Source organism: Lepidochelys kempii, chromosome 27 (assembly GCF_965140265.1).
Source record: "Lepidochelys kempii isolate rLepKem1 chromosome 27, rLepKem1.hap2, whole genome shotgun sequence".
In the NCBI taxonomy this organism is placed as follows: Eukaryota; Metazoa; Chordata; order Testudines; family Cheloniidae; genus Lepidochelys; species Lepidochelys kempii.
The window spans coordinates 11,496,796-11,523,587 of record NC_133282.1 but is presented as its reverse complement, the minus strand read 5'-3'; the positions used below and the strand labels follow the sequence as shown (position 1 = coordinate 11,523,587).

The 26,792-nt window shown below is 56.1% G+C and overlaps 1 protein-coding gene across 5 annotated transcripts; it reads left to right on the top strand.

The window, feature by feature from the left end:
* The first annotated feature begins 378 nt into the window (after window positions 1-378).
* RUNDC3A (RUN domain containing 3A) lies at window positions 379-24,596 on the top strand. Of its 5 annotated transcripts, none has more exons than XM_073325845.1 (11): window positions 380-563; window positions 10,696-10,811; window positions 11,203-11,336; window positions 11,746-11,831; window positions 12,512-12,598; window positions 17,591-17,671; window positions 19,633-19,798; window positions 20,334-20,491; window positions 20,835-20,963; window positions 22,432-22,538; window positions 23,339-24,596. In XM_073325845.1, exons 1-11 carry the CDS (start codon window positions 457-459, stop codon window positions 23,479-23,481), a joined length of 1,314 nt encoding a protein of 437 aa, XP_073181946.1. In that variant the 5' UTR covers window positions 380-456; the 3' UTR covers window positions 23,482-24,596. The 5 variants fall into 5 exon arrangements, with proteins under 5 accessions (XP_073181948.1, XP_073181946.1, XP_073181949.1 ...); XM_073325844.1 differs by having other exon boundaries at window positions 381-563; window positions 12,509-12,598; XM_073325847.1 differs by lacking the exon at window positions 20,835-20,963 and having other exon boundaries at window positions 379-563; window positions 12,509-12,598; window positions 19,633-19,844.
* Window positions 24,597-26,792: the final 2,196 nt, after the last annotated feature.

The window sequence follows — 26,792 nt, the reverse complement described above, 5'->3', positions numbered from 1 at the left end:
TTGAACAAAACTGGCCCCAGGACCGACCCCTGGGGCACTCCACTTGACACCGGCTGCCAACTAGACATGGAGCCATGGCTCACTACCCGTTGAGCCCGACAATCTAGCCAGCTTTCTATCCACCTTATGGTCCAGAGACCTTCTCTCCTCTTCCCCCAGCACCCCATCCTCTCCCCAGCCCTGCCTGTGGGCTGTCCCTTCCTGCAAGCGCGTCATGGGAAGGGGGCTGGCCTCCCTACAGGGGGGAGGGCTGCTTCGAGCATCAGCACCAGGGAGAGCTCCCTTTCCGTGGGTTTGCTGAGCCACGCCATCAGCAGGGGGTGGAGCGGATTTTCGGGAGGAGGAGGTGGGGGGGGGAGAGGAGAATATTCCGTGGCCAGGGGGGCGCACCGGGCTTGTGATCTGGGGGGCAGAGGAGGGGGCTCGGCTGGCGGATCCCGTCGCCCCCGGCTCTGGATGGAATCGAGCTGTATCCAGTCTGCCATGGCTCTCGGGCTCTCCTCCAAGAAAGCCTCTTCCAGGAACATCGCCGTGGAGAGGAAGAATCTCATCACGGTCTGCAGGTGAGGGGGGGGAGGCTGCGGGAGGGGAGGGACGTGGGACCCCCCCCCGGGCAGCTTCAGGGGTGGGGGGGAAGGGGAGGAGGGAATGAGATGCAGCTGGGGGGGGGGGTGGGATCATCCTAGGTGCAGCTTGGAAGCAGAAATATGCTCCCTGGATAACTGATTTGGGGGGGGAGAGGGGCTATGGGGGGGCTGAAAAGAGAACTGGAGAGAAGGGAGGGTCTGAGGAGGATGCAGACGACTGGCTGGAAGGGGGGGGTGAGGCTGGCATCGGTGTGTTACTGAGCAGTATTACTGGGGGAGGGGGGGCTGTTGCAATGGGGGGGCTGCAGCTGGGGGGAGGTGATAGGGTGCAGTGCTGTGTATTAAGCTGTTGACTCTTGGGCCCTGGGGGGGTGTGATGATGATTGATGACTAATTATGGGGGGAGGGGATGATCCAGGATGAACAAGGGAGAAAAGCAGCTTGTAGGCGGAATGGGGGGGCACTTGCTGTTTTGTACCCCACACCCCAAGGGCCGGGTTGGGTGAAGCCGGGACCCGGGTTGGCCAGGTGTGGGCTCCAGGAAGTGACGTCATGGCAGGCCTGGCTCAAGCATGTGGGGGAGGGGAGGGGGTTGTCATAGCAACACCCTTTCTGGAGCAAGGACTCTGGGCTGAGCCCTGCCCGGTGTGGGGCAGTGCCCCCCTTGGCCCCGTGTGTTACTGCCCTGCAGCCCTGGCTCTGCCGGCTATTCCCTGAGCATGAAGGAAATAGCGTGGGAAAGAGGGAGGGATGGGGCCTGCTAATGGGCCGCACCCTGGGCTGGCCTCTTTCTCCCCCCTTCGGCCCCCCCCAGCTGGGCCCTGGGCTATGATCGGGTCTGTACCGGGTCCCAGTGGGGTTTCAGGGTGAAGTGACCCGCCTCTATGCCAGAAGGAGGAGGGGGGACAATTTTCTCCACTCAGAGCCTCCTGGAAGTGCCTTCTGCCCTATGCATGGTGCTGGGTGACCCTAAAGACCTTCATTGGCCTCCATCGCCAGTACCCCCCCCACACACACACCCCGCTGCGGGAGGTCGCAGCTGGCGCTCCGGGTCAGCAGCCGGTCAGCCCTGGAGAGCAGGATGGTCCCTGCTGGTCTTACCACAGGCCCCTGCCCTGCTCCGGCTGCTGCACTGGAAATGGCTAGCCCCTCAGAGGCCATTCCCGAGGCCAGGCTCCCCTTGTCTTCATCAGGAGCTCTGGGCCCGCAGTTATTCCCCAACATAGTGAGGGGCTTGACTCAATGCTGTGGGGGCCAGTCCCTGGGGGAGAGATGGGGCCCGGAAGATGTGGGGTCCAACCACACCGTTTCACACTGGACCCCTTCCCCCAGGCTTGGTAAAGGGGACAGGAAAAGCTTTGAAGCAGTCCAGGCCCCACTGATTCAAGCACTTATTTGGTGGGGGGAGCCCCCTTTGTGAGCAGCAAGGGGGGTGCTTTTTCTCCCCCCCCCAGCAGTGCTGCTGGTATCTGGCCTTGTCTTTTTCCAGGAGCAGAACCACCCAACCCTTCTCTGGGAGTCTGCGTGGGCAGTTTCTCTGTCACTGGGGAGCGGTTCTGCCTGTCTCAGCAGAGCTCAGCACTGCGGTAGCTGAGCCCCTCACAAGCTTTACTGGTCCCTGTGAGGCTGGACAGTGCTGTTCTCCTCCTAGTAAAGATGGGGGCACTGAGGCAGTGAGCAGTTAAGTGACATGCCCAAGGCACAGGCAGGCTGCAGCAAGAGCCAAGAAATGAACCCAGCTCTCCCAAGTCCCAGGTTAGTCCCCTCAAACAGGACAATCTTCCTTGCTCCCTCCCTGCGAACCCCCCCAGATTTTCAAGCTGGGCCTCACACCTAACTGGCAGCTGCTTTTGACAGGGGCAGTTGCTCATTGTTAATACCGTGAATGGCACAACTGCTGGACTGAGAAACGTCTTGCCTGGGGAATGCTGCGGTCACTAATGAATGAAGCACCGAGGTGGATGCTCCTGAATTCCAGTCCAGCCTCTGGCTCTGCTGTGCTGGGGGACCTTGACTTTTCCTTGCCTTTGTTTACTCATCTGTAAAATTGGGATAATAAAACCTGTCTCTGAGGGCTACAGATCACAACGCTTGGGTCCAAGTGCAATAGGAGGCATCAGGGTTAGAGTCCAGCAGGGTGTGATCCTTGCGGTTTGATGGATTTCCCAGGTAGTTCCCTCTTTGCAAAACGTGTACATCTGGTGGTAGAATTTGTCTGAAATGATCATCTGATGGCTGCTGAAGAGGGGAGTATCCGTCTAGTTCCTACTGAGCAAGGCACCATGGCCAAGACACAGCCACTGCGTTGGCTTTTAATGGATCCTCATGGGGGCCATGGGTTGAATTGGTCACCAGGCTGAGCCATGCTTTCTTACTGGGGTTCCTTGTGGTCACATGGGCAAGTGGCCTGTGGTGTACCCTACTGGGCTCAATAGAGGAGGGCACTGAATTAACTGATGGCATATGAGAAAGGAGAGAGAAGCCATCTGGCTCCCACAAGCCATGTGGCTCAGGAGTAGGTTCTTGCTCTGGGATGCTAGAAAGGCTGTGTTTGAGATCTGCTTGGATCAGTACTGAGTGTGCTACTCATGGTGAACAGCGTGGAGAGGCTACCAAGCAAACCTAGATAGGATCTGTAAAAAATAGTGTAGCTCATTGAAGAAGAGACTAGGAGCCCTTATAATGGACATGATAGCAACATCAATGTGGTCCAGTGAATGGGATGCTGGCCTGCTGGGAGCCAGAAGGACTGGCGTCTAATCCCAGCTCCACTACTGTCTGTGTGACCTTGGGCAAGTCACTCCCGCCCTGTGTCTGTAAACTCCCTGGGGCCAGGGAATGGCCTCTCTCAACAACCCCGTGCACTGGGATTCCAGTTAAGGTCTCCCAATGCTGTGTGTGTGTGCGTACACATACTGTGACAAGGTCGGGCCAGATGGCTACAGGAGAGGGATCCTATGGGGATCCAGGAAGTGGGTGGGCAAAGCCCGCCCACTGCTAAAGGATCTCACCCCCCCCAGCTTAAGAGGGGGATCCACAGGACCTGGACACCATATGAGTATGGGGGACAACTAATGGAATAACAGGGCCAGGAGTGTGGCAAAGGGTCAAACGAAGGGAACCAGATGGGGATACTGAGCAGAGAACCCCGGACAGCGCCCACTGCTCCTCAAAGGCATCAAGGGAGTCAGTGGACTCCGCCCAGAGGAACTCTGCCCGGATAAGTGAACGGACAGAGGATCAGAAATACAGGAGAGTGATAGAAGGCAGATATATTAGCCCCAGGTTAAGTAGGTCCCTTTTCTGTGGGTAAGGTAACAGGGAAGGGTTTTTTTTTTGTTTGTTTGTTTGTTTTTAAACAGAAAAAAAGTTTATTGGTAACGCTTACAGAATTACCAAAGGAAACAAAACAACTATGCAACAAAACAACACAATCAGAAGGTATAACACAGCAGCTTTCAGGAGGGAGAAGTGTTCAGGCTAGCCTGGGCCCAGAGCGGGGGGGCTTCCTCGACACTCGTGGTCTTCCACCCTCCTGAGTTGCCTGGAGCGGGGGGGCTTCCTCGACACTCGTGGTCTTCCACCCTCCTGAGTTACCTGGTGGCCTGGAGCGGGGGGGCTTCCTCGACACTCGTGGTCTTCCACCCCCTCGAGTTACCCAGTGCCGTGCCCAGTGTCACCAATCCTCCCTCTCCTGAGAGTGCCCGGTAAGATGGGCATGGCTGCGGGGTGGGCAGTTTAGGGGGGGGGGTAGACACCCATGTATTATAGGACCCCTCCTAGATGACAGCAATGATGGTATCCACAGCGGCAACGGCTGGGGCTGGCGTCTCTTGCTCTTCCCCTCAATCAAAGGGTCAGACGGAGGGAACCAGAAGGGGTCACCGAGCAGAAAACCCCAGACAGCGCCCACCGCTCCTCGAAGGCGTCAAGGGAGTAAGTGGACGCCGCCCAGAGGAACTCTGCCCGGATAAGTGAACGGACAGAGGATCAGAAATACAGGAGAGTGATAGAAGGCAGATATATTAGCCCCAGGTTAAGTAGGTCCCTTTTCTGTGGGTAAGGTAACAGGGAAGGTTTGTTTTTTTTTTTTTTTTTTTTTTTTGAAACAGAAAGAAAATTTATTGGTAATGCTTACAAAATTACCAAAGGAAACAAAACAACTATGCAACAAAACAACGCAATCAGAAGGTATAACACAGCAGCTTTCAGGAGGGAGAAGTGTTCAGGCTAGCCTGGGCCCAGAGCGGGGGGGCTTCCTCGACACTCGTGGTCTTCCACCCTCCTGAGTTACCTGGTGGCCTAGAGCGGGGGGGCTTCCTCGACACTCGTGGTCTTCCACCCCCTCGAGTTACCCAGTGCCGCGCCCAGTGTCACCGATCCTCCCCCTCCTGAGAGTGCCCGGTAAGATGGGCACGGCTGCGGGGTGGGCAGGTTAGGGAGGGGGGGGTTAGACACCCATGTATTGTAGGACCCCTCCTAGATGACAGGAATGATGGTATCCACAGCGGCAACGGCTGGGGCTGGCGTCTCTTGCTCTTCCCCTCAATCAAAGGGTCAGACGGAGGGAACCAGACGGGGTCACCGAGCAGAAAACCCCAGACAGCGCCCACCGCTCCTCGAAGGCGTCAAGGGAGTAAGTGGACGCCGCCCAGAGGAACTCTGCCCGGATAAGTGAACGGACAGAGGATCAGAAATACAGGAGAGTGATAGAAGGCAGATATATTAGCCCCAGGTTAAGTAGGTCCCTTTTCTGTGGGTAAGGTAACAGGGAAGGTTTTTTTTTTTTTTTTTTTTTTTTTGAAACAGAAAGGAAATTTATTTGTAACAATTACAAAGAATACAAAAGGATAAAGATAAACTTAGCAACAAAACAACGCAATCAGAAGGTATACAACAGCTTTCAGGAGGGAGAGGTGTTCAGGTTAGCCCAGGCCCAGAGCGGGGGGGCTTCCTCGACACTCGTGGTCTTCCACCCTCCTGAGTTACCTGGTGGCCTAGAGCGGGGGGGCTTCCTCGACACTCGTGGTCTTCCACCCTCTCGAGTTACCTAGTGCCGCGCCCAGGGTCACTGACCCTCCCTCTCCTGAGAGTGCCCAACAAGATGGGCACGGCTGCGGGGTGGGTGGTTGGGAGGGAGGGGGGTACACCCATGTATTATAGGACCCCTCCTAGAAGACAGTAATAATGGTATTCACAGCAACTAACGGCTGTGGCCGGCGGCTCTCGCTCTTTCCCTCATTCAGAGGGTCAGACGGAGGGAACCGGACGGGGTCACCGAGCAGAAAACCCCAGACAGCGCCCACCGCTCCTCGAAGGCGTCAAGGGAGTAAGTGGACGCCGCCCAGAGGAACTCTGCCCGGATAAGTGAACGGACAGAGGATCAGAAATACAGGAGAGTGATAGAAGGCAGATATATTAGCCCCAGGTTAAGTAGGTCCCTTTTCTGTGGGTAAGGTAACAGGGAAGGTTCCAGAACAATCAGGAACTTTCTGGAACCAATCAAGACAGACAGGCTGATGAGAACACCTGCAGCCAATCAAGAAGCTGCTAGAATCAATTAAGGCAGGCTAATCAGGGCACCTTGGTTTAAAAAGGCGCTCACTTCAGTTTGTGGTGCATATGTGAGGAGCTAGGAGCAAGAGGCACTAGGAGCTGAGAGTGAGAACACGCACTGTTGGAGGACTGAGGTGTACAAGCATTATCAGACACCAGGAGGAAGGTCCTGTGGTGAGGATAAAGAAGGTGTTGGGAAGAGGCCATGGGGAAGTAGCCCAGGGAGTTGTAGCTGTCACACAGCTGTTCCAGGAGGCGCTCTAGACAGCTGCATTCCACAGGGCCCTGGGCTGGAACCCGGCGTAGAGGGCAGGCCTGGGTTCCCCCCAAATCCTCCTAACTCCTGGTCAGTCCAGGTCAACTCCTCCTGTGTCTGTGGGTTCATGAAAACGGCCAAACTGAGGGCTGCCATGAATCTCGGAGGCAAGCAAATCTGCCAATAAGCGCAAGACCCACCACGGTAGAGGAGGAATTTTGTCACAATACGTACTGCTGTTGAATGTTTGAGTTCAACAGCACAGGACCCAGGCCAGAATCTCCAGGTTGCCACTGTTAACCTTTGCCCAGGATGAAAATTAGCCCCTTATTCCTGTTCTGCTTTCTGCCTCTGTGGCAGTGTGGGAACAATGATAATACCTTGCCTCTCACTCCACGACACCCCATTGATGGTCCTTGTCCAAGACCTTTTGAAAGCCTACATCAGTTAGGGGCAACCAGTTCTCCTCTCTCCACTGCTTTTATTAAGTTGGGGATTGGTCCTGCTTTTGACTTAGTTGGGAATTGGTCCTGTTTTGAGCAGGGGGTCGGACTAGATGACCTCCTGAGGTCCCTTCCAACCCTGATCTTCTATGATTCACAAAGTCAAAGGATTCTAAGATGTCAGACCCACTTTTCTTTTGCAGAAACGGAGCTGGTGAGATCCGGCAAAGCACTTCCCTCTACTCGTGCAGACTGTCCCATTGGCATCAAGGGGGCTACTCGCATGCTAGACATTAAGTGCCTACTTAAGTGCTTTGCTGGGTCAGGGCCTAAATCACTCATCCTGCAACTAGATCTCTGCAGATGGCTCAGTGGCACCCCACTGGCACCAACGGAGCCCATGCGGGCGCAGGTGTCTAAATTACAGGAATGGCAGGCTGTTCTCTGCAGGGCTGTGCGCTCCCACGGCGCTGACGTGTAATTACAGGATATCGCTACCAGTCACTTAACGTTGCACCCAGCTTCTTGGAGAAGTGGCACCTTATTTTGCTGCTTTTACGAATGTCAGTTTCTCTCTGAGTACCATTTCTCCCCCCCCCCTTCCTCCCTCACCATGAGCACTAGAGAAATTGGTTTGATCAGCTCAGGCATGGGCTCCTTGGGGGGCTAGTGTCACAAAGGATGCCCTGATTCAGCAACACAAGCGGCTGCCTCCGGCAGCGTGGCCAAGCAGACCGAGATGAAAAGCTCCATTGTCCAATCCTGTTAGCGTCTTTATTCCCCCCCGATGTATTCTAGCTCTGGTGAAAGGTTGCCTGACATCCTCAGGCTGGAGTGGGGGTGGGAGAGAGACAGGAGGGGGATCTCATGGGGTGGGAAAGCCCAGCCCCCACGTGAGATCAGGATGACACTAAGCAGCACCCTGAGGAAAAGCACAGGGCCATGAGACTCAGAAAAGGGTGGGTCAAGTGCGCTGGGCTAAAGAGAGCTAGGTTCAGGTCCCAGCTCTGCCACAGCCTCCTTGGGGGAGTCACTCCAGCTCTGTGCCTCAGTTTCTCCATCTGTAAAATGGGGATTAAAAATACTCCCCTCTTCTGCCTTCTGTCGGACTAGTTAGGCTGTGAGCTCGTTAGGGCAGGGCCTGTCTTTCACTTTAGGTCTCTGCAACACCTAGTACAACACAGCCCTGATCTCCCCTGGAGCTGCCAGGTGCTACCATAATATAAATAATCATTTTCCATAGGAAACTGTGTCTGAAGGGGAGGGGCTGGGCTGGGTGGTAGGTTACTTATTTGCATTTTACAAACTACAGATTTCCAGTAGGTAAAATGGCCAAGTTTAACATGTTGCATGATTAGCCTTTGGAACTCACTGCTACAGGATGTCAGCTAGGTCAGTGACTTAGTAAGATGGGCTTTTAAATGTGTGAGAGTTGCAGCAGCAGGACAGTAGCTAAAGTAAAAATGGCAGTAAGGGCACCCTGTACAGCCCTTAGAGAGCACAAGAGAGAGCCTAAAGCATGAAATAAGCCTCAAGCTCCTCAGCAGGTGGGTCACTTTTACTGTCCCCATCTGCAAATGGGGAAACTGAGGCACAGAGCGAGGAAGTGACTTGCCTAGGTTCATACAGGGGCAGAACAGAGAATAGAACCCAGGAGTCCTGATCCCAGTCCCCTATTCTCCCCACCAAAGCATATTTTTCCCAGAGCTGGAAACCAAACCTAAATCGCTTGACTTTCAGTCTGTCTCTGATCACTAGACCATGCTCCCTTCCAAAGCTAGGACTAGACCCTCAGAGCCCCAAGTTCCAGTCCCCTGCTCTATTTCAACCTCACACACACACACACTGTCTGTGCCCCCAAACCAGTCAGTCTCCCCCTTACAATATCCCTTTGATTCAGTGCCTAATTGACACCTGTCTAGCAAAAACCCTTTGCGGGGTTTGAAATGTCAATGATGCCATCTGAAACCAGGAATAACAACTCCCAGTCTTGCTCCTCCGCTCCCACCAGGGGCCTCAGGCCTGATTCCACTTGCTCTGTGCTGAAAAACAAGGCCCTGAGAAGGCCTGAGGTCTGCTGGGTGCGTAGGTGTCTGAAGAGCCCCTTGCACCTGGCAGATGTCTCAGTGTGGCGAGAAGAGGCAAACAGCGTGGTGGGGAAGGAGAGAGCGCTTCTGCTGGCAGAGCTGCGTTTGCAGCCACTGGTTCCATTTGCAGGTGCCCATCAAGAGTGGGCTAATGGTGTGACTCACAATAATCATAGATGTGAGTGAAAACAACAAGGAGTCCTTGTGGCACCTTAGAGACTAACACGTGTATTTGGGCATAAGCTTTCGTGGGCTAAAACCCACTTCGAAAGCAACATCTTGGATGCAGGACTCCTGGGTTCTAGTCTGGGCCCTGAAGGGGAGCATGACATAGTGATGGGGGAGAGAGGGGTGCAGCATTCCTGAGTTACCTTCTTCACCCTCACTGACTCTCCTCCCCCATTCTGTGCCTCAGTTTCCCTATCTGTTAAATAGGCCTCTTTATTCGGAGGCCTAATTCATTAGTGACTGTAAAGCACTTTCCTGCGTGATCCTGAGCTGGAGACGGGCATGGGCTTACCGTATCTGTCCACGGGAGAGCATGCTGCCTCTGTCCATGTGCAGATGCTGTTTAACGGCTTCCTCACCAGGGAATTGCACCACAGATCATGAAATCGCATCATGGCAACAATGGATACGCAAGGAGGAGGGTGTGTGGGGTTGGTGTCCCAGGGCGGATGCTCCCCGATGGAGACGGTGAATCAGTGTTCTGCAGGGCTCCATTGTGCCAGGAGCTGTACGTGCACATAGTGAGAGAGACCCACCCTCAAAGGGCTTTCAGGCTAAATAGACAAGGTAAAGGGGAGGAGTTCCACCTCCTCATCTGGAGTACTGTGTCCAGTGTTGGGCCCCACACTACAAGAAGGATGTGGAAAAACTGGAAAGAATCCAGTAGAGGGCAAGAAAAATTATTTGGGGGCTGGAGCACCTGATTTATGAGGAGAGGCTGAGGGAACTGGGATTGTTTAGTCTGCAGAAGGGAAGAATGAGGGGGGATTTGATAGCTGCTTTCAACTACCTGAAAGGGGGTTCCAAAGAAGATGGATCTAGACTGTTCTCAGTGGTAGTGGATGACAGAACGAGGAGTAATGGTCTCAAGTTGCAGTGGGGGAGGTTTAGATTGGATATTAGGAAAAACTTTTTCAGTAGGAGGGTGGTGAAGCACTGGAATGGGTTACCTAGGGACGTGGTGGAGTCTCCATCCTTAGATATTTTTAAGGTCAGGCTTGACAAAGCCCAGGCTGGGATGATTTAGTTGGGGGTTGGTCCTGCTTGGAGCAGGGGGTTGGACTAGATGACCTCCTGGGGTCCCTTCCAACCCTGATCTTCTGTGATATTCTAGAGGGAAGCAATAGTAGTCCCTAGTTCTCTATTGATGAAAAGTGTGATATAAGCTCCAAGTGCTTTACAGAGGAGGTCAGTATCATTACCCCCATTTCACAGATGGGGACACTGAGGCACAGAGAGCAACTTGCCCAAGCTCACCCAATAGCCCTGGGATTGAACCCAGCTCCCACGACCCCCAGTGGGGTGTTTTATCCACTAGGCCACACTGCCTCACCCACGGCCATACAGCCAGTTCAGTGGCAAAACTAGGAATAGCGCCCAACTCTCCTGAGTCCCAGTGCGGTGCTGGAGCCACCAGATCATGCTGCAGAGCTGCTTCTCCTTACTACCTTTCAGAGATTCTCCCTGAGGGTCCTCAACAGGAAACTCCTGTCTGCCTCCCCTGCACACCTGTCTGTGATTTTTTTTCTCTCCGGTAGATTTTCCGTGAAGACCCTGCTGGAGAAATACACCACGGAGCCCATTGACGATTCGTCAGAGGAGTTCATCAACTTTGCTGCCATTCTAGAGCAGATCCTGAGTCACCGCTTCAAAGGTAAGGGTGCGTGTGCTCGGGTGGCCTGGCTGGGCTCCCCGGATGTGTGTGTTCTGTGCCTGCATACACGTTAATGCACTTGAGACCTGCCTATGGATGCACCGACCGTAAGCACAAGTTTGTACATGTCCGCTTCCGTGAGTGTTTGTGCACATCGGTTGCATGCACGTGTGTGTAACTGTTGGATGCATATTTCTGTGCAATTGTCGGCATCCAGGTGTGCAGATGTTTACTCCTATTGACTGTGTGTGTGCAACTGTTATATGCACGCATCTGCTACCGAGGACGTCTGGGGCCTCCAGCATTGGCCACCGTTTAAGGCCGGCTGGCCCCCTGGACTGCAGGGACCTCTCCTGGTCACAGCCCAGCCTTCTCCTCCTCTCTGCCCCAGGTCCCGTCAGTTGGTTCAGCTCCGATGGGCAGCGCGGCTTCTGGGATTACATCCGCCTGGCCTGCAGCAAGGTCCCCAACAACTGCGTCAGCAGCATTGAGAACATGGAGAACATCAGCACCTCTAGGGCGAAGGTCAGGCAGGGCCCCAGGCGGCTGCTCCCCCGCTGTCTAAGCCAACAAGCTGGGCGGGTCCCATCAGGGGAGTGGGGAAAGCAGCAGACACCTAGGAAGGGCAGAGAGCCCATCTCAGTGGGTCTAGCAGGGTCGCTGGGCCAACGGGCCCCTGCCACTCCTAGGCAACCTGGAAACGGACGCCAGCTAATGGGGCAAGCCCTGTGTCCATCCTTCCCGGCAGGGTCTCTGTCTGCTGCATTTGAAGGGGACGGCCGCAAGACACTAGCTTGTGCCCAGAGACTACAGTGATGGGTACCCTGTGCTGGCTGGGTGTCAGTGGGAATAGATCGAGTGGGTGGGTGGGTGGATGTTGACACTAGAGGCAGGTCATCCTGACCACCCAGTGCCTTGGGCTCATCTGTCACAGGGCCGGGCCTGGATCCGCGTGGCGCTGATGGAGAAACGCATGTCGGAATACATCACCACTGCCCTGAGGGACACCAGAACCACCCGGTGAGCAGCGCGATGCCCCGCTGGCGGGGTGCAGAGAAGCCGTTTCTCCCACAGCCAGGGCGCGCCCGAGGGAGCCCAGTGTTTGCCCGTCTTGGGGCTGCATTGGTAGGAAGAGCCTACGGGCCCCATCCACAGAAGACTGTAGCAGGATGGGCTTCCTGTGGAGGCTACAAATCCCCATCACACGTTGCTGGCCCTTGGTCTGAGCAGTAGGGTTGCTGTGTGACTCACGTTTCCCAGCCTTGGGGTAAAGGAGGACCCCATCCCCGCTCCTCCTTGCCCCTCACTGGCTCAGTCCACTCGCTTCCTGAAGGGGAGCACGGGAGCTCATGAAAATGCTCAGGTGAGAGGCAAGCACCTCGCCCTGTGGCATGCAGCACAGGGCTGCCTGGGGCCACGGCGTAGTAAGAACAGCACCTTTTGCATTTATGATGGATTTCACGGGCCAGCGCAAGGGCACGGGCATGAGTGAGATCTCTGGGGGTCGTGTCGCAGCGCTTGGCTGGGTCTCCAGGGCAAGGCCACGTGTGAGTGGACCGATGCCAGCGAGACCCTGTGGAGCTGGTAGCTGTGGGCAGGCCCGTCTGTGTGGTAAGGCTGTGTGGGGGCATGTGCGGTGTTGCTGGGTGTGCTGCGGCCCCCTCCCCAGGGGTAAAGGTGGCTGTCCTTCTCCACAGAAGGTTTTACGATGACGGGGCTATCATGCTGCGAGAGGAGTCCACCGTGCTCACCGGGATGCTGATCGGCCTCAGCGCCATTGACTTCAGGTAGGAGGCGCCTGAGAACAGTTCCTCTTGAAGGGGGGTATGATGGCAGGCCCTAAAATCATGACTGGTGTGGAGACAGTGAATAAGGAAGTGCCATGCAACACAAGAACAAGTGAAATGAATGGGCAGCAGGTTTAAAACAAACATAGGGAAGTACTTCTTCACACAACGCACAGCCAACCTATGGAACTCCTTGCCAGGGGATGTTGTGAAGGCCAAAAGTATAACTGGGTTCAAAAAAGAATTTGCCATCAAAGGACCTATCCTCCATGAGCTTATTAGCCAAGATGGTCAGGGACACAACCCCATGCTCTGGGTGTCCCTTAACCTCAACTATTGGAAGCTGGGATTGGACAACAGGGGACGGATCACTCAGTTGGCTGCTCTGTTCATTCCCTCTAAAGCATCTGGCACCGGCCACTGTCAGAAGACAAGATACTGGGCTAGATGGACCATTGATCTGACTCAGCATAGCCATTCTCACATTCAATCAAAATCTCAGAGGTATTTTTAAAGCACCCATTGTGCAATACCTAGAGCAGTGCTGAATGACCACCTTAGAAAACCCAGAGGGAGACAGACCGACCGACAAGGACAATGCATATTTCTCATATTGAGATCCAAGCACTCTGTGCTCGGAGCCAACCGGGGCTCCTCTGTCAGGGCTAAAGAATCACACACAGACCCACTTTCTACAAACACCGAACAAGGGACTTCATTAGAATTACAAAAACCACTCAGCCCAAAACCTACATTAAAAGAACACTATTAAGGAGGCAAAAAAGTTAGGAAATGCCAGAATTAAGATTGCCAGTTCAACCTTAGTTCAGCCCCTTTGTGTGTACGTATTAGGATAGTCTTTAATGATGTGATTTCAAGCTATTTTTCACACAGGACCCCTGGCTCATTCAGTGCACAGGCTCACTCAGTGGGTGACATCCATGTACTGCATCCTATTCAAACCCCGCTCTGAAGACCGCATTATTCATTTCCTCCTGGGTGTTTTCCACTAACGCATCCGAGTGCTTCACTAGTGTTATGCTCCCAACACCCAGGTGGGATGAAGGGTGTTGTTATCCCCGTTTTACAGATGAGGAACTGAGTCTCGCACGTCTTCCAATCGTTTTGGGTGCTTACTTTGAGAGGCCCACGTTGAGATTCTTTTTGGAGTATTTGGCATTAGATAGCACGTTACATGTTCAAAGCGCAGCTCCCACTGCCTTCCATCGCAGCTGATAACGTTCAGCACTTCTGCAAATCGAGCCCCAGAGTTCCAAGTCAGGCCCCTGCAAAAACACAGTCTCATAATCAGTGAAAAGCTGGGCTTAAGTAACTCGCTCAGCATCACACCAGGAACAGGGCAGAGGGAGGGACAGAATCTAATTCTCCAGAGCAACATTCAACTGCCTTTAACCAGACCATCTTTTCCCTTCCTGCAATCCCTTGTCTCCTTCACTACACACCTTCCGACTTCTGCAACCAATGAGGCAGGGCCTCTGTACACCACAACTGCAAAACCCTGGTTCAACCCCAGAGCAGGTCCAGTGTACTGGAAAAAATAACATGATCATGTAATTTAAAGACTGTATCATCATTCGTGCTCCTAAGTGGGCTGAAGGGAGGTTGCACAGACAACCTTAATTCTGGCATTGCCTAATATTTGAGACCTTGACTGTGTAACTTTAATAATGGTCCTCCTGGTGGGGAGAGAGAAATCGGGAGTGGAAGTTGGCATGGGGGACAGAGACCGGGACTGGGAGCCAAAGGAGAGAGATGGGGACTGCTTGGGAAAGGGATTGGGAACCAGTGGTGCAGATGGAAGGAATTGATGGGGAGGAGACAGATCTGACACCCCCATGGGTCATCAGCAAGTGGGGACCGTTAGATGCACCACACAGATCTCTGCAACTTGAGCTAACAGAGTAGCTGACAGCAGTAGTAGATTGTTATCGTCTCTGTGGATCCACACTGTAGTGAGATGGGAGAATTTCCCAGTGGGGTTCACAGATATTTGCTGACAATGGAGGAATGGTGGGACTCCGGGATCTTGGGTTCCATTCCAGGACCTGCAGGGCAGTGTGCTCTAATGGGCACAGACTCTTCTGCCTCTCCTCCCCCCGATTACCCCCCAGCATGACCCCATCTGCCCTGACATGTCCCTGTCCTGCCTGTTCCCCACCCAGGCTCCTTCTCTCTGTCCCATTCTCCTGACCTAGCCAATCTGCCTCCACTCCTCAGGCTTTCCATCCCAGTCCCAATCTTCCTGCCTAGCACGTCCTAGTCTCACCCCTCCAGGTTCTTCATCCCAGTCTCCCCCCAACTCCCAGTACCTGTCTCCCTGCCCAGCCATTCCCAGTTTCCTCCCCCAGTTCCTTCTGTGCAGTGTGTTTTGCCTAGCCAGTCCTAATTTCCTCTCTCCCAGCACCTCATCCTGTATAATACCTCTCTCTTTCCACCCACCCACCCCACCCCACCCTGGCCTCCAATCACTGCCACCCTCCCCCATATTCCCAGTCCTCACTGGCTCCCAACCTTCCTCTCTGAGCTCCTTGTCTAATCTCAGTGTCCTGCCCTTCCCCCCACAGCTCCTTGGCCCAGTCTCTTTGCCCAGCCAGTCCTAGTTCTCCCCCTTCACCTCAGAGCCTTGACAGATCAATCCCCCCCCCCCCCGACCTCACCTCCTTCCCACTGCCCCACTGGTTCCTAGCCTCTTTCCCAAGCAGTCCCAGTCTCCCTCTTCTTGCTCCCAGTCTCTGTCCCTGACTCCAACTTCCACTCCCGGCTTCTCTCTTTCCCCCCCACACCCAGACTGCCGTCCCAGCCAGGTTCCTCATCTCCCCCTCACAGTCCCCATCCCAATCCTCCCCGCCCATCCCCTCCCTGCAGGTCTGGCTCTTGTCCCCTAACATGCTCCTTTATGCTTTAGGCCAAGCAGGAGGGTCTCTGAGAGCACAAGAGAGCCTGGCTCCATGTCTCAGTTCAGAGATTCCAAGGCCAGAAGGGACCATTTCGTCTGACCCCCTGCATAACACAAGCCAGGGAGATTCCCCCAGATAATCCCTAGAGCATAGCAATGGCCTGGAACCACAGCTGCAATTGTGAGGAAAGTCTTGCAGCCCTGCCTGGCCCGGGGCTGGAGCCTGGCCCGGGGCTGGAGCCTGGCCAGCGCGGATGGAATCTCTATGGAATTTAGCTGCTCGGATCTAATCAATCTGTACGCCACATGTGCAAATGGCACTTTGTCAAAGGCTTATCACCGGGCCAAATCTGGATGGATTTTCACCGAAGCAGCAAAAGGTCCTTCCCTGCCACCGGGGCCATGGCCCGGCCACATTTCATGTCCCTGCTCCAAAGTACAGGGTTGCAAGAGCTTTTCAAAGAGGTCACCAGAATTTTTTAACAGGGGGCAAAACCAACATATTTTCCCCTGGCCTCATCCTTGGAACTGGCTGAACTGGTCTGCCGAGAACCTTCCAGCCCCACTCCTGCCTGGCTTCCTGCTCCGGACGGAGAAAAGAGTATGCGTGTCCTCAGACCTACGCTGTCTCCTATTGCATAGCCTGCTAGCGAATGTTGGGACTGAAGCAGCCGTAATCTTGCCCCGCAACCGGCACTCCTGCACCACCACCCCCATAGCGCCCCCTGCAGGGAGAGACTGAGACTGGAGCAGCAGGGATCTCCCCCCACTGCCAGCGCTCCTGCCCCACCCCTACAGCACCCCCCTGCTGGGAGAGGCTGGTACTGCAGTAGCTGGGAGCTCCCCCCTCATTCAGTGTTCTTGCACCGTCCCCTACACGGGGAGAGGTTTGGGTGTGTTGCACAGGGGCCTGTTGGTGTCAGTGAGCAAAAGCTCTCCACTGTTCTCTACAAACAGTTCCTGTCTCAGACCTGACACACTCACTACACCTAATACACCACTTTCATGGTATCAAAGGGTAGTGTGTGAGGTCTCCCCTGAAAGCCTGTGATTTGCCAAGACTCCTAATCCTTGTGAGTTGTGTGTACGGGTGCCACCCTCCAGGAATGATGTAACTTCATTGAAAACTATGCCTTATGGGCTTGGAGTAGAAGTTAGTCAGCGGGGAATCCAGTGACGGCCTATTCAAGCAGGAGGGGGTTGTCCCTCATCCCTGGTCAGCCAGAGACCTAATGCAAGGTTCGGTTGTCTACCCTTGCCTAGAGCAATCAATGGAAAACCACCAAAGCCAAATGCAAACAATCCAGACCCCCATGGAGGTAAAAAGAAATATTAGAGCAGATGGGATCACACTGCCTGTCAGTAAAGACAAAAGGCTGGCTTGGTGGATCACAGGGTGGACAAGCACCCTCTGCATCCATTCACTGAGGTGACCTCTTCTTGAGCGGAGTGCTTCACAGAAGATTGGATCGTGGGCCCTGGGAAGCCAGTCAGCTCTGCGGGACGAGGGGGAGGAACCTACTGTATTAACTAGGAAAGGGAGCTATTCGTAAGTGTAGGCCCTAGTGCGTGTTCTGTGATATTTTGTTTTATGTATTGTAACCATTTGTTTCTCTCTCTCTCTCTCGTTCCCTGGTGGAACCTCTATTCTTTCTTAAATAAACCTTCTTTTGTTTTATTATAAGTGCTCCATGACGCTCAGGAGCAGCGATCTAAGGTTAAACTGGGGTACACTGTTCCCTTGGGGGCAGAACTGGGATTTCTGTGAGTAACCAGGGGCTGGGTGTCCCAGGAACGCATCAAGAGGGCTCAGAGACTTGGGTGCACTTCTTGTGACAGGGCTGGGATACACCAGAGGAGAGGGCTTGAGTGGCTGACTGGCTGGTGATATTAGGCAGCTGATGTCCAGGCATCAGAGAAAAAGAGGGTGACTCTCACTCCTGGGTACCCCAAGAACCGTGTCAGGATAGAGTTAGAGCCACAGGAAAATGTTTCCAGCTCTGACCCCAGGAGCTGTGGGGCAGTGTTGATCAATTGGTTTTGCCTGAACTCCTCTTTCTCATTGTGTCTTTCAGTTTCTGTTTGAAAGGGGAAGTGATGGATGGGAAAACCCCTGTGGTCATTGACTACACCCCGTACCTGAAGTTTACACAGAGGTAACAGCTACTGTATCATCCACCCAATGAGCCATCCACTGTCAGTGTCGGGGGCACAGCACTCAGCTCCCATTCGTGGCACCGACAGACCCCAACCGGGGTCAGGGCCCCATGATGCTGGGTGCTGACAGATGCCTGCTAAGAGACAGTCCCTGCCCCAAGGAGCTCACAATCAAACAGACAAATGGTGGGAGGGGAAAGTGGAGGCCCAGTGAGTGGAATTGACTTGCCCACAGCAGAGCTGGTAACGGCACCCAGGTCTCCCGAGTCTCGGACGATGGTGGTAGGCACTGGACCATGCTAAGACCAGCCTCCCTCTCCTGTTGACTCCAGGTGGCTTTGTTGTTATGTAGATGGATCTGTACAGCCCTTTGCCCTCCCACTGTGCATCATTGCACACAGAAGGGATGCTGCGTCCTGACGCCTGTAGTTATCAAAGCCGAAAACCCCCATCGGGGAGGGGGGGTCTGCAATTGCGTAACTGCATCATGCAACTAAGAACCCCCAGACTTGTATTTACAACCCGAGACCTACCCTCTCACTAAGGATTCTGGGTAACGTAGTCCAGTTTCCTGTACCAAGCAGCACAAACGCTCTCGCTAGGGGGCCGTGAGAAGACACGGTGCTCATTGCTACAGCGCTGTCACATACATCTACCCAGCACCTAGGAGAGGCGCTGAAGAGCAGGTCGGTGAGAATTGCAAACTGAGAGAGGGTGCAGAGAAATAGTCCCAAGGGGTCGAGAGAGAACAGTTGGATTTCAGCTTGGAAAAATGAGAGCTGGCATGTTCCAGGGGGAAATGATCCGAGACTGACATTCAGCGGCCAGGAGAACCATGGGAAAGAGTGATGCAGAGAGAGCACTAGGGGGCGACAGAGAGCAAAGGGCAAATTAGGAGATTCAAAGCACTGTGACAGCCAATACGCTTAGGGTGACCAGGCAGCAAGTGTGAAAAAAACGGGACGGGGAGGGGGGTAATAGGAGCCTATTTAAGAAAAAACCCCAAATATCAGGATTGTTCCTATAAAATCGGGACATCTGGTCACCCTAAATACTCTCGTTGGGACAGGGACTTACACTGTGTTTGTACAGCGCCTAACACAAGGGGCCCCGTCACAGCTGGTCCTTAGGCACGATGTGATTAATAATCAGGCCAATGCTATTTTGGGGTGTCTGGAGGCAGGAAGGTGATAGTCCCTTGCTGGAGTGTGCTGGGGTGATGTCGCTGGGCACATAGCTCTGAGCACTCCATAAACTAGAGCCACGGCAGGGATGACGGGCCAGAGGGAGTGACTTAGGGGCAAGGCTGACCTACAGGATTTACATTTCTATCTCTCGAGAGCTCCCAGAGCAGCACCTCTGGGGTGAGGGAACCTGCCCACCACTCAGCACAGGCCAAGGGGAGGAAGGAAGCAAAAATGCCACCAGGGACAATGAGGCAAACCATTCGGAAAAAGTGCCACAAGATCTTTCCCATGCGTGCCGAGCCGTATGGATGCGCTGGACAGCTCCCCGCGCAGCCCCTGCAGGATGGCAAAGTGCCAGGCTCTGACCCTGTTGCTGTGATTCCATTTACTGCGCCAACCTGCCCAGAAGAGGCACATCGGGGCTAGAACCCAGGGGTCCGGAGGTTTGGCTCCAAAACCCAGCTCTGATCTGCTTGCCACAGAGGAGACCTCTTATTAGCTGGCAACAGTGCTCTGTTCTTTAGTGTCTCTTTGGGCCCCTCAACACTCTCACTCCCTCTCCAGTCCTTGCCAAGCTGTCAATTCTCCTGCTGCCCAGGGGAGGAAATCAGCCCAGACAACGATGCGCCGGAGCCATGCTGTTCTCTGGGTTTCATGCCCCCTCCACTCGCTGAGCCTCGCTCCTGCTCCCAAGACACCCCTGACCCTCCCACCCCAAATTGGGGCGGGCAGGGAGCTGCCTTCTCCCTCTGAGCCCCTGGTTCTCTGGGCAGCTATGATTACCTGAGCGACGAGGAGGACCGGAGGAGCGTGGAGAGCAGCACGAGCGAGGAGAGCTCCCCTGAGCGCCCCTACCAGCTGCTGGTCACTGGCGAGGACAGTTGGTACAATAAGTGGCACAAGACGGAGCAGAAGTTCCGCATCGTGTATGCGCAGAAGGTACCCGGGCATCAGGCTGGGGCGGGGCCCCCGCTGCTCCCTGGCGGTGAGGATTGGGGGGGGGGGGTTGGTTTGGAGCCTCCCTCCTAGGTATGTGGGGCTGGCAGGGACCTCGAGAGGTCGTCTCGTCCAGCCCCCTGCGCTGAGGCAGGGTCAAGTACCCCTGGGGGAGCCCTGCTGCTTCCTGCATGGCAGATCCTAGGCCCAGCAGCACCGGTGACCTTGACCACCCCCCGCACCCACCTGCTCCCTCCCCATCCAAATGGTGCTCACCCTTCCCTTCCGTGCATGGTGCTGGGCGGGTACGGCTCCAGCCCTGCTGCCTGGGGTGGGGGCTGCTGCCCCAGGAATGCTGCAGCCTCCACTGGGGTGGTCCTGGCATGCATCCTCTATCTGTCCCTGCTGCCAGATCCCTCTTCTGGCAGAGCTGGGCTGGGCACAGTGTGCCACACCCATGGGTGTGCATCCCCAGGCCCTGCCCCCACCTGCGAGCTCACTCCTGCTCCGCCGGGCCTGACCCCTGTCTGTGCCCCAGGGGTACCTGGAGGAGCTGGTGCGGCTCCGGGAATCCCAGCTGAAGGACCTGGAGGCGGAGAACAAACGTCTACAGATGAGGCTGGAGGAGGTGAAGGTGCAGAACCAGCTGGAGAAGAGGGAGCTGGAGGGCGTCATCCTGGAACTGCAGGAGCAGCTGTGAGTCCATCAAAAAAACCCTGCCCCATGCAGGGAGGAGCTCTCTCCTCCCCTTTCTCCCCCCAAGCTCCCTCTACCCCACACTGGGAAGGGCTCTCTCCTCCCCTTCTCCCCCCCCATCAGCTCCCTCTGCCCCACACCGGGAGGGGCTCTCTCCTCCTCTCCCCCTGCATCAGTTCCCTCTGCCCCAGAGTTCCCACCACGCCCTGCATGCCACGTTGTATGTGGCTGCTAGCCCTGCTGGGAGGCATGTAGGGTTCTGTTGTGTTCCTGGCGCCGTCTCTCGGGGCAGGCCCTGGCCCGCTGCGCATCACAGCCTCCCCTCCTCCTACTCTGCCTCCAGGACGGGCCTGATCCCCTGTGAGAACACCCAGCTCTCCAAGGAGATGGCCACGCCGCTGGTGAACCAGTGGCCGTCGCTGGGGACCCTCAATGGGAACAAGAGCGGGTCGGACGCCAAGCTGTTCAGGAGGTGAATCCCCAGGGAGGAGACACAGCGGAGCCGGGTCCGGGTGGGGGTAGCGGGCAGTGCAGCTAGAGGAGAAGCTCGGGGAGGCAGGGGCTGGTCCGTACGAACCTCCCACCTTCAGCTGCTGCTCTGAGCCTTCTGCCAAGGCTGCATGGGTGTGCAGGGTTCTCGAGGAGATGGGGTAGTTGGGGCTTCTCTTTCCAGCCCTGTGGGGCCAAAGTGCATGGTGTGTGTGGGTGTGTGTGTGTAAGATCCGACTCCTTGGCCCTGAAGCTTGTGTAAAACCCTGCTCCCCCGGGGAGGAATAGGGGAGTTGGGTGGGGAGTGGGGCCCAGAGCCAGCAACCCCATCTCCTGCCAGCAGAGGGGAAAAGTGGCATCCCAAACCAGAGGCCTGGCTGGTTTGTTCCAAAATCCTTCCTAGCCTGGGGGTAACTCAGGGGCTGGTTTAGTCATCCACAGATGGAGGCCGAGGGGCTTGGGGCCTGACAAACACCAGAGAGAACCTCCAAGTCTGTTAGGCCAGATGGAACCATTATGACCATTTAGCCTGACCTCCTGCAGGACCCTCGCCCTGTGAGTGGTCTTCAAGCCCATATCTGGTGGCTGAGCTGGAGCCGAGCTCTTAGAAAGATTTCCAGGTTTGATTGAATGACTTCAAGCAATGGAGAATCCACCATGTCCCCTGATAAGTTGTTCCAGTGGTTAATTAACCCGTTAAAAATGTGTGTGCGAGAGAGAGGATCTAGATGGTTAGACAATGAGAAGCCTAGACGGATGAAAGGATGGATGGTCAGACGGCGGGAGGGAGGAGCCTAGACGGATGGAAGGATGGATGGTCAGATAGGGAGGGGGAGAGGAGCCTAAACAGAGGTGTGGTTGGATGGACAGATGTGGGGTGAATAGGATAAGATACTCAGCTCGGGATGTCTCTCTTCCAGAACTGGGGCCATCCTCCCCACCCCAGCTGTGTCTTGCACATGGCCCTTGCCTCTCTGGGAAGCTGTGACTGTTTGCTGGGGGCGGTGGGGTTGGGAGATTGATAATCTCACCCTCTGGACATAAGTGCTTCCGCTTCTGCGAGTTAACAGGGATTGGGCAACAGGGCCCAGCTGCACTATGGTGACTTACTGCCTGAGAGCCGCCCCACTGCAGCCTATGGGATTACAGCCATGCGTAAAGTTAGAGCGTGTGCTTTTCTGGATCAGGTTCCCAGACCAATGCAACCCCGCCAGGCGCAGTGGGGACCCACCAGCCAGTGGCCGGAGGGACTCCAGAGGCATCTAGCCCACACGGCTCCCAGCGCACAGGGCTCTGGGAGAATTTGCAGCGCACGGTGGGAACCGAAAGGCCCTCTGACGCGGTCACCAGCAGCAGCAGGAACTCCTGCGGGGGGATGTGCCGGTGGCAGGGTTTTGAATGCTGCTCGGGCTCCGCCAGGCCGGGAGTAACAGGGCGCTGTCTTCTCACAGGCACAGCTTCATGAGCACGGATCAGCTGTCGGCGGAGATCAGCCTGAGCTCAGATTCCCAGAAGCTGGGGGAGGGCAAGCAAGAAGGAGAGCCCTGGGGGCCATTGGGTAAGCCCACGGGCCCGGGGAGTGGGTTGGGTGGTTGGAAAGGCCAGCCACCTTTGGGAGGGCTGGGAGGCAGAAGTTATCTATTAGTAGATGCCTGGGGTAGGAGGAAGACCCTAGCACCTGTGCAATAGTGTACAGTTGGGGAGGGGCAAGTAAGAGAGGCCTGGGAATTTAGAGGTGAACCTGGAAATGGAACCCAGGCTCCTTGATCTAACCCCCAGGCTACATTCTGCGGTGATCAGCCACCATGGAGCTAGACAAATTTAGATGGGAAACAAGGTGTACATTTAGGGTAATTGGAACAACTTATTGAGGGTGGTGGCGGATTCTCCATCCCTGGCAATACTTAAATCCAGACTGGATGTGGTTCTAAACCATCTGCTCTTGGAATTCCTTGGGAGGAGTTCTCTGGCCTGCGTCACGCAGCTCAGAAAAGATGATCACGATGGTCCCTTCTGGCCTTGGACTCTATGAATTTGTGTTACTTTAGGAGGCTGGCTTGGGGCAGTTCCTGTAGGATGTAGAGGTTAGAGCCAGGGGAACTAGGAGTCAGGCCTTGGGGGAGCACTCCCTGGCTTTCAGAGGGAGTGGAGTCTAGTGGTGAGAGCAGGAGACTGGGAATCGGGGCTCCTGGGTTCTAGTCCTGGCTTTGCTACTGACTTCCAGTAGGATTTTGGACAAGTCACTTAGCACCTTGTCCAATCTCCCCCAAGAAAAGTGCACAGGGATTTTTGAATGGCCTGGGTTGGGCAGGGCCCCTGCTCTGACCTGCCCTCTTTCCATTCCCCTCCACCCTGCAGGGAAGGACCCCACCCCATCCATGCTGGGGCTCTGTGGCTCCCTGGCCTCCCTCCCAAGCTGCAGGTCCCTGGCCAGCCTGAAATCTAACGAGTTCCTGGTGAGTGACAGCAACGAAGCCAGCCCCGCCCACAGCCCCAGTTGAGATGCGGTGGGGCGCCGCTCGTCCTGGGATCGGCGTGTCCCACCGGGGAGCCAAGAGGCAAACCAAGGAGCCGCCACCATCTCGAACCAACGGGACCAATGCTTCAGGCGCATGGACCTTACTGAACCTCTTGAGGGGCTGGGGCAGCCAGCCCCACCCCTGGCTGATTCGCTGCATCCTTACAGATGTGGGCCCCATTCCTACCGAGGGACGCTTAACCGAGTACATGATATCCTAAGCTCGCACGGAGCTGGAAGGATCCCAACGCACTTTGTGAAATGTGCCGCATAGAGCGGGTCACTGCACCTGACTGCAGAAAGGCAGCCACCTCTGGGATGGACCAAGGCAGCTGTTTAACCACCGTGCTGCACAGCAGCTGACGGACAGGGAGTGAAGAAGGATCCTGCACCTGACTGAAACTGCAAAGAGCGGGGAGGAGTTGAGGGGGGACCAGGACATAAATCCTGCATCTGGAGCTTTTGCTTGGCTGGAAAGGGTGAGGAGTGGAGGCAGGGTGGGGCACTGTTACAGGGCCATGGCCTCCCCCTGGGGCACGCCCTTGACAGTATCCCACCCTGGGGACTTTATTGCTGCTGCGGAACCAGCTGATTGGGACCGAGATGCCTCCTCCCATCAGGACACTGTATGGCCCCCTAAGCGCATGAGAAGCTCAGGGCGGGTAGCTTGGGGGCTGGGGAGGGGGACTGTGGGGCAGCGGAAGGGCTGTCAGCTCTCACCTGCTTCCTCAGCCCCTGCACCGCAGCCTTGGACTCTAGCGCCCTTCTGCCACGGGCCGGATGCTTTGACAAAGTGGCTTTGCAGCCCGAGGGGCTGTCTGCCCTGCGGAGGAGAGACCCCCCACAACCGCTCCCTCCTCCAGTTTTGCGGGCCCCGTCATGCCCAGCTATTATCCCCGCCTCGGTGGGTGGGATTCTGCCTCCTCCGTCACCCACGTCCTGCTGCTGCCCTGCGTGTCTCGCACCTGAGCGCCCCCATCCGGGGCGTGTTGTGCACCCTTGGCCGGGGAGAATACCCCCACCGCACCCCTGACATTTTCTAGCCCCGGCTGTGGGGAGGCCCTGTCGAAGCAAACAGACAATTAAATGCAGATATGAGCTGGGTCTGATCTGGAGTGAGGGGGGCTAGGACGGGGGTGGGGGGGCTGATCACAGGTTCCACAGTCAGTCTCCCGTTGTTTTCAATGCCGATGTGACCCACTGGTCAGCGCCCCCCGGTGCCTGGGCGTCTCTTACAGCCCCAGAGAGACGCGTTCTTTAGCTCAAGCTCAGAGCATGGGCGTGGAGCGCAGCAGGGCTGGTTCAATCGCTGGGCGGTTGGCCAGCTGGCGGTCATCACAGATAGAGCTCGACGCCCACACCCAGTGCCCTGGCACCGTGGGCCCGCCGAGGCTCCTGTAGCTGCTGGAAACTGGCTCCATAACGAGAGAGTTGCGGGGGGAATGTTACAGTGAGAATTTGAGTCGTGACCGCTCAGGCGGGGTGCTCCAGGGGTCACGGAGGTGGGTGCATTCACCCACCCTTCGAGCCTGGCGCAAGGGAGCCCAGCGCCTCAGCCCCTAGCCACCGCGCCCCTCTCCAGCACAGCCAGGCCATTCAGATACAGCTCCTGATTTTTGGGAGCCCCCCCCCACACAAGGTGCCTTGTGGCCTGATTTTCAGAGGGTGCTGAGCCCCCGTGCCACGGCTCGCAAAGGCCTGTACGGTCAATGGGAGCTAGCGGTGCTGAGCACCAATGCAAGTCGGGCTCCTAACGAGCTCGCACGGTGGGCACCTGCAGGCAGCAGCCATTTGGGGGCCACGTTGCCGCAGCCTGCGGAGGTCCAGGTGCAGCTGCCCTCCTGCCTAGAGCTACGCCTCTGGGTGCCACCCTCCTGGGGTTCAGCTGACAGCGGCCAGCCCGGCGAGCCCGGCTCTGCACCGCAGCCTGCTGCAAACGGAACCTGCAGGACGCGCCAGCTACGGGCATGTCCGAGCCTGGTGCCGTTGGAGCAAAGGGGAAGTCGGGCGGGCCCAGGCGCTGTCCCTGTTAGCGTGTGAAGGCAAGGAGCTGAGGCGCTCTCCCTGCATGAGGTGCAGGGCTTCACCAACCTCTCTCTCTGGGGTTTTCTCTGATCCACCCCAGCCTTACGGGGGGGTGGGGGGGACGCTCCTGCCTGCCCCCTCTGGTGCCCATGGCATACAGGTAAGGGGTGTTTTGGCTCATCTGCCTCCTAGCGCAGGTGGAAGGAAATGAAGGAGCTGAGCGGCTGGGGGCGCAATGGAGGCTCTGCAGTGGAGGATGCTTCTGGGAGTCAGACGGGGTGCGGGAATGACCCCCGGAGGCTCCAGGACCGTTAGCCGTGGCCACTGCCAGCTGGCTGCCCGCAGGTGCAACCGATGATGCTATAGCTCAGCACTGGAGCAGCATTCCTGTAAGGGGGCAACAAGCTGCGAGGGATAACCCTGGGGCAGCAGCCTTCAACCCCCTTCATTAGCCAGGGCCCGGCAGGGAGCTGCTGAGAGGAAGACATTTGCAGAGAGCCAGGATTCCTCGTGCTTTGTGCAGGGTGCTCATCTTCTTGCAGGCTGGGGGTGCGAGCCCCTCGCATTGCTCTCCAAGCTCAGGCAGGAAGTAATGGAGATGGGGTCCATGTAGATACAGCAGAGCTGCAGGTCAGGATGCCAATGACCAGGCATCGCAGGGATAATAGCCATGGGCAAGGTAGGGGCTTCACGGCTCCACGTTCCCCCATGCCAGCTGCAACCGAGCAGGCGGCACTGGGGGGACACAACTGGAAAACACCACGGGCAGAGAGCAGCCCAACTCTGGGCTTGGGAATCCTGCTTTTCGGCCAAGCGCTCCCACATCCTAGCCCCTTCCCCTCCAGGGTTGCAAGGCCCTTCCCAGCGAGCTGGTGATCGGCACAGTCGCTCATGTGAGACAAGACAGTAGCACCCCCACTCACTACAGCAGGGAAACTGAGGCACACAGGGAGGCTGGGGCAGAGCAGAGATTACAAGCAAGATCCCCTGAATCCCATCCCAGTGCCTTAACCACAAGCTGGGCCACCTTCTCCTATGGATGTCCGTATGTAAAGGGCCTGGTGTGCGTTTGCCTTAGAAAGCAGCCAGCCCCCAGCACCAGCAGGATTCTGTGGCCCCTCCAAGCCTGAACCCCACCATCACAGGAGTGGGGGCTGACAGCATCACAGCTTTGCCGCTAAACCTCATTTGGCTGGAGCCAGGATAGGGCAAGGCCGGGGGAAGCAAGCCCTGGAAAAGGGGAGGGGCTTGATCTGCTGAAGGTAGAAA

Bases quoted from the DNA above. Each gene is read 5' to 3' on its own strand.
- RUNDC3A (XM_073325844.1), top strand. From the start codon at position 457: ATGGAATCGAGCTGTATCCAGTCTGCCATGGCTCTCGGGCTCTCCTCC. The intron at 10,812-11,202 runs GTAAGGGTGCGT...TCTCTGCCCCAG, and splicing joins CCTGAGTCACCGCTTCAAAG to GTCCCGTCAGTTGGTTCAGC. The intron at 20,964-22,431 runs GTGAATCCCCAG...GTCTTCTCACAG, and splicing joins GACGCCAAGCTGTTCAGGAG to GCACAGCTTCATGAGCACGG.